The 9454-nt window shown below is 52.0% G+C and overlaps 1 protein-coding gene across 1 annotated transcript in view; it reads right to left on the minus strand.

The window, feature by feature from the left end:
* Positions 1-349, minus strand: part of Ergic1 (endoplasmic reticulum-golgi intermediate compartment 1) — a 77471-nt gene extending 77122 nt beyond the window's left edge. The window contains exon 1 of the mRNA XM_055604532.1: positions 270-349. Coding sequence (XP_055460507.1) covers positions 270-334 — 65 coding nt within the window. The 5' untranslated portion in view covers positions 335-349. The remainder of the gene's footprint in view (positions 1-269) is intronic.
* Between the last annotated feature and the right edge of the window lie 9105 nt (positions 350-9454).

Below are 9454 nucleotides of genomic sequence, written 5' to 3' on the forward strand. Positions count from 1 at the left end.
GGGGGGGGGAGGGCAACAACCTGGACTCTCCCAGCCAAGTCTATTGCCAAGCCCTTCTCCAGAGTCAAATAAGCCACTTAATCACTGCAACGGCACTGTGAAGCAGGCACTGGCCTCCGTCCCCATTCAAAATGAGCAAACTGAAAACTGAAGCCCCCACGGGTTCCCTTGCTCTCCAGCACAGGAGTCAACATGTATGAACATATGCCAACATGTCCCTAAAGTCTGCTGCCTTGGGGCCCCAACACGACTTTCAAATAAACTTTTACCTTTCCCAGCTGAGGCATCCCTGCTGTCTGGCCTTTGGCAACACCCAGCCTAGAGCTGTCTGCATGCCCAGCACTCTTCTAACGTTCCATATGTGCAGGCACTTCACTCTCCCTGGGCCTCCGAGGCAGAACGCTTTTCCTATTGGTAAGTAGAGGCAATGAGGTGTGAGGACAAGGAGGCAAGCAAGAATTCAGTCTTACTTGGTTTTCTGCCCTGTCTCCAGGAACAAGACTGGGGGAGGGACAGTCATCCCAGGAGAGAGGAGACACACCCTATGCCATCTTTGGGAACTGTGCTCATCCATGCCACCAGGCCTTCAGCTACCTTCCTCCACACCTGGGTGTTTCTCCACGTGCTTGCTCCTTCCCACCTTCCTCAGAATGCCTTCTGTTCTAGAACCTTCTGTGGCTCATGCTGAGTGATCAGCATGTGAAAGATCTACCTCACCTGCCTTCTCCATCCCTCTCTGCCCTCCCACCTCCCAATGCTCACCAGGTACAGACACCACAGTGCCATCTCTTCCCCTCTGATTGCCGCTCACACTCATCTATGTGCCCCCCTCCCGAGAGGCTCCCCGACTCACTGACCCCTCACACTTCCTTCTCTTCCTCTGCTTCTTCTTCTTGCTGAGGCCCAGGGGGATGAGCAGAATGTCCCAGCTTCTCCAGCCCTATTGCAGCCCTTGCCACACTCTCAGTCCCAGCCCCCCACACCAGTGACGAGCTGTCGGCCCTGGGACACGGATATCACTAGGTCAGGTCTTCTGTGGCTAGAGCACTCAAGCGTAATCCTGCCAAGATGCTGTGCGCTGAGTCACCCGCCCGTTGTCTTTTCATTAATTGGCTGGATGTGACTTACAATTTAATAAGGGACATTTGATGAATTGAAGGTCAATGCTCTCAAAACATCTCTCAATGTGGAAAATGTGAATCAAAGAGAGATTCTTGGCAGACAGACTCACTGCTGCCAGAGCCAACTGCTGCCAGCATGATGGGATGGTGTTGTAGCTGAGCCTGTGCAGGCGTCCGTCTTGAGAAGCCACTGCCTGCAGAAAGCTGGCCCTGGCTATGTGAAGCAGCGAGGGCACGCTCCTTCCCAGGCCTCGGGGACCTGCTTACCCACTGTGCGGACCCATTCATAACTGCCATTTTCCTCCAGAGCAGCCTGGGACTCCCTGCTCCAGGAACACACCAAATCTATTTATCATTAAGAAATCAGAATAACAATCACGGGAGAACCTTCCAGAATCCTGTTGAAGCTAAACATCCCTAGAGTTCTCTGCGCGTTCTTGCTAGAAAACCTTTGGTCAAGAAGTTGGAACGCAGGCCTCACAAGGGTGGGTACCGTGTCCACAGAGGTCAGCCTGACATCCCGTCCTCTGCCCGATCGATCGGTGGCATGTAGCACTCAATAGGCTGCATGAGAGAGCAAACAGGCTCTCGAGGATTGGCTCGGCTGGAGGCAGACTTAGTAGATCTCCTTTGCATTGTACTTTCGGCCCAGCCAGGCCACCTGTGCAGAGGCGTGGGAATTGGGATGGAGAAGCACGGAAAACGCAGCCACCCTGGAACCAGGGCAGTCACAGAGGCAGGAGGACATGCTCCTCTCCTACCCCTACTGTCCTCTGTTCCCTCTCATGCTGTGCCCTAAGAAGCTGTGAAACAGTGCTTTCAGGGAGGGGGGAGGGGAAGCAGTACCGGGTAACACTCGCACCATGCCTGCCCCACTAAGGGCTGTCAGCACCCTCGTGGCCTTATCCCGTTTCGGGAATGCCCCATGAGAGTCCCCTGGTCAGGCGACGCCTCAGAGGTTTTCTTTTCTTTGGGGTGGAATGCTGAGCAAGTCTGACCCCAGCCGCATACATGCAGATCCCATGTGCAATTAATTATTTAAAGGAGGCGGGGAAACTTGAAGTCATGATCCTGGGCTTCGGTTACTGCTTCTTAAATCACATTTCAGGCAAGTCACATGTCCCACAGCAACAATCAACAGCTGAAACACACCAGATACACATGAGCCCCGGAATGGAATTTTCAGTGCCCCCGAGAGGCAGGAGCCAGGCCTCCCTCCCCTTCCAAGTCAGAAAGTTCAAGGAAGTCAGAGCAGTGAAGAAAGAAGACCCAGCTGAGCAGATGGCAAGGCCAGGACGGCTGGGTCTCAGGGATCCAGAGTTTGCTGCTCTCACTGGATGATGAAAACCCAGATGCCTAGTAGAGTGCCATTGCACAACTCCATGTGTGGTGGGACCCATGGGGGTGCTGTTACACGGGGGATAGGAGTTGTTGTCATTGAGACGGTGTCTCATGGAGTCCAGGCTGGCCTGGAACCTGCTGAGTAACCTAGGATAACCTTGAACAACTACTGTGATTATGGGCCTTCCCCATCATGTCCAGCTGGTTTTGGCTCTTTTGTGAGAGTCTTACTCTTTAGTCCAGGCTGACCTGACTCTGTGAGACACCTGGAGGCAGATGCCTCTGGCGCTTCTCTGACCCCTGGGGCCCTGCTGTTCAGGGGGACATCAAAAGCCAGCCCACACAGCAGGGAGGCTGAGGCCAGGACTCCTCTGCATGCTTCTCCCTCAGGCAAGAGGAGACCCTGAGGCCAATCAGGTTACCATGACAGCTGGCCCTGTGACACACTGCAAGTCGCATGGTTTCTATGCAATTATCTAGGCACACCTGGTGAAAGGGGACATGAGGCCCAGGACCCAGGCTGGGAAGCCTCAACAGTGAGACCACTGTGCCACAGATGGGCACAAGTACACAACCTCACATGTGTGCATACTCCTATGAGTCTGTATACACATATGTATACATGGGCACTTCTAGGACATTTGGTGGCTCCCTGTGAGGTCCCATCCCTCAGACTAAACCATATCCATCTCTTCTCTAGGGTGGTAGGAAAAATTCCAAAAGGACAGCTGAATCCTTTGACTTGGAAGTCCAGAGCATCATAGAGAAGCCTGTACAAAGGTCCGGTCACAGAAATAACCGGGGAAACCGGTTATAGTGACCCAGACCTCTACGCTGGACTGTTGGTCATGGCTGGATGCAAGGCTGGGTGACTTCCAAGTCTTCCATCCTCAGCAAGGCCAAGACAGGGCTTGCATACTCACTCCACAACTCTGCCACATTCTTCCACATCTTCCGTGACCCCAGCACTTCCCTAGACCCCCATGGATCTAATGATGATCAAGACAGAGTGGTCCCCGATTCTGGGGAGCCCTGAGGACTTAATGACTACTCTGCACTCTCTTCCCCAAAGCCACTGGCTCCTCCATAGAGAGATACACACCTCCAGCCCAGTCCCTGCTATCCCTTCTAAGGAGGTGGTCCACGCTAGACGCTACGTCACCTCTTTGATTTAATAACAGCTGACAAAACCCAGGTCCTGCAGGGCCAATTTCTGCCTAAGGACACCAGGGTGGAGCATACCTACGTACGGAAAATCAGAAGCCATCTTGCTTCACTCCCTGGTTCTGCCTCTTTCCCACTGCTGAATTTCTAAGCACAGAGCTCCAAGTAGAGGCACAAGAACACAACCCCCACACGCTATGCCCACATCTCCAGCCATCAAACCGCGACAGTATCTCAGCCACTCCTCTTCACTTGAGTCAGCTACCAGGAGGCGCACCTGGTCACACTAGGCTCTGCTTGGAGTTTCAGATACTCTCACCTTCGGGAGCACCCTTTTGGTCTCCAGCTGGGGTTATGGCTCAATGGAAGAGTGCTTTCCCAGCATGCCTGAGGACCTGGACTCAGTTCTTAGCACTGAGGCAGACAGGTATCGGGCCAGTCTTCTGTTTGGAGGTAGATTCACAGTAGTTGTTGACACTCAAGAGCCCTTACTCCGACATCACACGTTAACACTTGGCAAATGAGAAAAGGAGGGCACAGGAACTATAGCACCTTGCCGTGGGTCACAGAGCAAAACATTTTACTCAGAGCCTGCCTAAGACGTCCAGGCTCCTGACAACCGCCACGAATTCAGTTTCAGCCAGAGACGGTTCTGATGTTCCGGAGACACCTGGGCAGCGACTGAGGCCCCTGCATTGACAACAGGCCCTGCTACCTCAGTCCTGGGCCTCCCTACTTTCATAGTGGCTGGAGCTTTGTCCAACCTCACCTCTGCCTTTGACTGTGTCCTCCTGGATTCTGTCATCCCTATAAACCAGGCCATTAGGAAGCAATGGAGTGAGTATTGTGTGAGTGTGTGAATCTCTGTGTGCATGTGTGTATGTGTGTCTCTGTCGGGTGGGGGAGATTCAGAGCATGTGGGAGCTGGGAGATCAGGCCCCATTGCAGCCTCAGCTGGGGGCTGCCATGTAGGCAGTGGCCAGCAAGGCTCACTTCCCCACAAGTGTGAGGAATCAAAACTTAGATGTGAAATATTCCCACATGCTTGCATTTATGCCAATTTCCTTTATTGATAAGCTCGGGGCGGGGGGGCTGACAGAGAAGATCAAGCCTGTCTGAAAGCTTCCTAAGAAGACAACCGTCCTGTCTTTGAATTAGGAGCGACAGGAGCCTAGGGCTCTGGCAGCTTCTGCACCCCATAAGCAATCCTTCCTGCAGTTCAGTGAACAGGCTCAGAGGGTACAATGAGAAGCAGTGACAGGGCCCAGGCCCACGAAAAGTCCTAGGTCCTCACCACCCTCCACTCTGTGCCACCCTACTTTCTCCAAGGTTTCTGCCTGGCTGTCTCATCACAGAGTCCTGGGTGGACAATTAGTCATGCTAGGGCAATGAGGGAGCAGGCAGAGGTGACTGACGTAAACTGTGGCCTCACAGTGAGGGCTCAGGGCAAGGATAGTGGCAAGCCTTCTCACACCCTCCCTGACTAAGGGTTAGTGCACCTGGCCTCCAGTGCGACCCAGTTTTGCAGGTGTGGAAGGCCAGGGCCAGCTGCCACCACTGGCTTGCTGATGAATCTGGACAAGAACTATATGCTTCTAGGAACTTGGCTCCCACGCTCCAAAACAAAGGACTGGCTGGTGCAGCCCACCTCAGGCCCAGCCCAGTGCCAGCCCTTCTGTGAGTGTGTGGACATGGCTGTGTCCTCAGGCTGTGCTCTCCATCTCGGCAGGCCGGTGTTAACAGGACACAAAATCAGACCATTGCTCTGCACCAAGTTACAGTGAGGCGACCTGCAGAGCCTGGCAAGGTGACGAGCAGGAAAGGGGCGGCAGGCAACCCAAAGGAGCGCACGGAGGCTGCCTGCCAGAGCTCTTCTGAGGAAGAGGCCTAGTTTAGCCACGTCATTGTTAGCTCTCTCTTATCACCACCTGCTCCTTCCTTTTTCAGGACTTGCGTGGAGAACACCCACGCATACTGTGGCTCTACCCATGTTCCTGGCAGCTAGACTAGCTGCTAGCCAGGGGGACAGTGGCTGTCCTAGCCCCTCAGATGCCCCAATGAAGCACTGAGGGACAGAGGGAGGGAAGGCAACAGACATACCCGAACCCCTCTCACTTCTGCCCTGAGTAGAAATCCCAAAGGTTCTGGCAGAGCCAGCAGTGGGCTTGTGATGGACAGGGCTGGTGATGTTTTAACTGGGGGTGGACAGACAGACCCCAGAGGAGGGGTATTGGGAGCAGGGAAGGAGCCTAGATCCTGACCAGTGAGCCAAGCAGAGTGGTAGTACCTGAGTTATCAGACCTGTAGAGGATTCACAAGGCCTGTGCTCAAGTAACCCAGTTTTACCGAGTAAAGTCCCCAAAGCACAACCTTCCAGTTCAGTGCACAATTATCACTGTTCTATTCTTAGTCACAGTTCTCGGCTCTAATTTATGAATTAAGCTATCGGAGACGTGTTATGTTTAGGAAAGCAGGACGTGTGCGGTGGGTCCTATGCCAGCTCAGGTGTGCACTGGAACATCTTGGAATAGATCTAGTGGCTAAGAAGGACCACTGGACCACTAGACCCTCTTAAACAGACCAGATTCGGCCGGCACCCGAACGCTGCCACAGCTGGGCTTACACCTACGGAAATGATTCTGCTTCCCTGCTTTTATGATGTAGTAAGTCACCTTTCATCAGTGAAAGCATTAATTTTAAGCACTTATCGCCTTCAACATTATAGCTCCAGGACAGCCAGGGCTACACAGAGAAAGCCTGTCCTGGAAGAAGAAAAGAAAAAAAAAAAAAGAGACAGAGAAACACTACAAGTAACGCGCCTGTCCAGGAAATGATGGCAGATGAAGGGATAGGCAGTCAGTACAGACTGGAGTCATGGTGGCAGAGATGACAGCGGCATCTTCTAGGGCACATGGCCAGACCACACTTCCCTACCTGCTCCGCACAAGCGACAGTGGCACACGCTAGCCTACCCTGCAGGCTGCTTCCCTCATACCCTGAATGAGGGGACCTGGCCTCTGAGTATCCGGGAAGCGGAGCACCTACTCTGCCGAGACTTTACATGAGGGAGAGACAAGCCTGCACGGCATGAAGACACTGAGCGTCTTCAGTCCTTTCTGGTAGCTCCCGGGCAAATACAAAGGCAGCCATCTCTGAGGGTCCGCCCTTTGCCCATCCTCTCCAACAGCCTGCTCTGTCGGTCGTCTCCTCTGCAACGAGCAGGCTTCGAGCACCCAAGGGAGCCAGGCGCCATGCTAATGGAGTGCTCATTTGATCCTCCTAAGCTCGGACAAATGGGACTGGGAGCAGGTATGAGGTATCATTAGTCCTGTCTTTCAGTGAGGTCACTGAGGCCGAGAGAGGTACAGAGACACTGCGACCTGAAGCGGGTGCCTGGCCCTGTGATGTCCCCAAGCCTCTGCTCAGGACATCACCTGGGGGCCACCACCGGATTGAGCAAGGGCTCTAGGCCAGGTCCCGCTATGGATAGCACAAGCCTGCCACTGCCCAGGCCTTGGGCCCCCACTAGTGAGAAAGTGGAAGGCCTATGAGGCTCATGACACAGAGCTGAGGAGATGGGAGGGCCACTGTGGTCAGGGCTGTATAGTGTGGGGGAGGGGCACTGGCTATGGGAGGGAGGGGAGCACTTCATGGAGGAAAAGGTACTTGAGGCTGGCAGCAGAGGTGGGGAGATGCTCTCCTTCGAGCCTAGTCCTCAGGAATAAGCTCAGACACACCCACTGCCCTGTCCACAGTAAGGAAGGACCAGTAAGAATCCAGAAAAAAAAGACACTGAATCAGAATTAAAAATAAATAAATAATAAGTAAATAGCCAGGCACGGTGGCACATGCCTTTAATCCCACCACTCAGGGAGGCAGTGGCAGGTGGATTGCTGTAAATTTGAGACCAACCTGGTCTCCAAAGCAAGTCTGGGACAGCCAAGACTACACAGAGAAACCCTGTCTCGAAAAACCAAAATAATAACAGCGACAACAATAAGTAAGCCTCCCAATAAAGACAAAGCCCACAGCTGAAGTCTAAGGCCTCTGCAAAAAGAACTGATCCAATACTTCAGCTCCTCCAAATAGGAAGGCTGGGAGGGGACCTTCCCAGCAAACACCTTCTAAAAGCTGATGTCACTCTAATACCTAAGCCACAGGACCACAGGAAACTAACAGGCCAGTGTGTGTGATGAATGCAGGCGACATAAACATCCTCAAAACAGTGTCTGCCAGCCGAACATGACTGCATGGAAGCAAGATGGGTCACAAGGCAGGGCTTCACCCCTGGCCGTTGAGGCTGGTCTGCCTTGGCAGCTGAGGTGAGGCATCACACCAGCAGAGGTGAACCGCATAGTCCTGATGCAGAACAAGCTCCAGACAGCAGCTGCCCTTGAATGGACTCGCAGAATCCAGGTGTGCAGAGGGAAAGTCTTCAACGTGAGAGTCAGCTATGAAAACTCCACAGCTAATACAAGCTAAGTGTCATAACAGCTTTCCCTTAAGATCCGGCGGAAGGCTCCACTCAGGCCCAGCAGATGCATCGGGCAAGAAAAATAAAATGAAAGGCGTTTGCTTCTGACAGTAAAACTGCCTCTAACCACAGATGGCATGAGGTCGTAACACAAACCTGAGATTGTACAGATATGAGAAAAAGTCTAAGACTCTCACTAAGCCACAAAGTACCCCAAACAGTGAGGACACAGATGAAGACATCACACTCTATTATAAAAACTTATACCGCAAAGCCATAGTAATGAAATCAGTACACTATTAACAGAAAAACCAACACACAGGCCTTGGGGCAGAAGAGAAATCACACATGGTCAAACTCACCTTGACAGGGCATCAAGAGGACACAACAGGTGAAGACGGCCTCCTCACCAAACGGTACCAGGAAACCTGCACTTTTATATGTGAAAGACTAAGATCGTATGACTATCAAATTCCACATGTAAAAACCATCTCATGTGGATTAAAGAAAAACAAATTATAAGACCTAAATGGAACACCAGAAGCCACAAAACTCCTGGAAGAAATCACTGGCCTATAGCCATGGCTGTTCTGGAACTCTCTTTGTAGACCATGCTGGTCTTGAACTCATAGGAATCCGCCTGCCTCTGACCCCCCACCACCCCCAGTGCTGTGACTAAAGGCATGTGCCACCACCGCTTGGTGAAATGCAACTTATTGAATAACACACCAGCAGGTCAGGCTACAAATGTAACAAATAATAAGATAATAATAAATAATCCATAAATAATAAATGCATGAATAAAACTACAGCAAACTAAAAGCATGTACGCAGCAACGGAAAGAACAAAAATGAAAAGGTAGCTGATAGACAGGGAGAACAATTTGGAAGCTACATATCTAATTAAAGAGTTAACACCCAAGAATTAAGAAGCAAAGCAAGCAGGCAGGTGGGTGGGCATTTGAGACACAGTTTCAAAACTGAGTAAGAGGGCCAAGCATACAACAAAAATGTGTTTGGTATCAATGAACTGTCAAGAACCCAAAATACTCTGTGACACCACCTCTGTGATAGCCGTTAGGATTGCCACTGAATCCAAAACAGGTATCGGGGGAAGAGTGTGGACAATCCTTGCGCTCAGGGGCTGAGGGGACTGTAGAATGGTGCAGCCATTAGGAAAAACAGGGGATCAAAAATAGAACAACCATAGACCCAGCAATCTCTATCCTCGGTGCATACCCCCGAAAGATGAAATTCCAAAGAGCTACCCCCCCACTGCGGGTCACTGTAGTAGGAACTCGGAGCAGCCACCACCTGATGGAGGGACACAGAAAACGTAGCACCTAGACAAAAT

Source organism: Psammomys obesus, unplaced genomic scaffold, assembly GCF_907164565.1.
Source record: "Psammomys obesus unplaced genomic scaffold, mPsaObe1.curated_primary_1811, whole genome shotgun sequence".
NCBI lineage: Eukaryota > Metazoa > Chordata > Mammalia > Rodentia > Muridae > Psammomys > Psammomys obesus.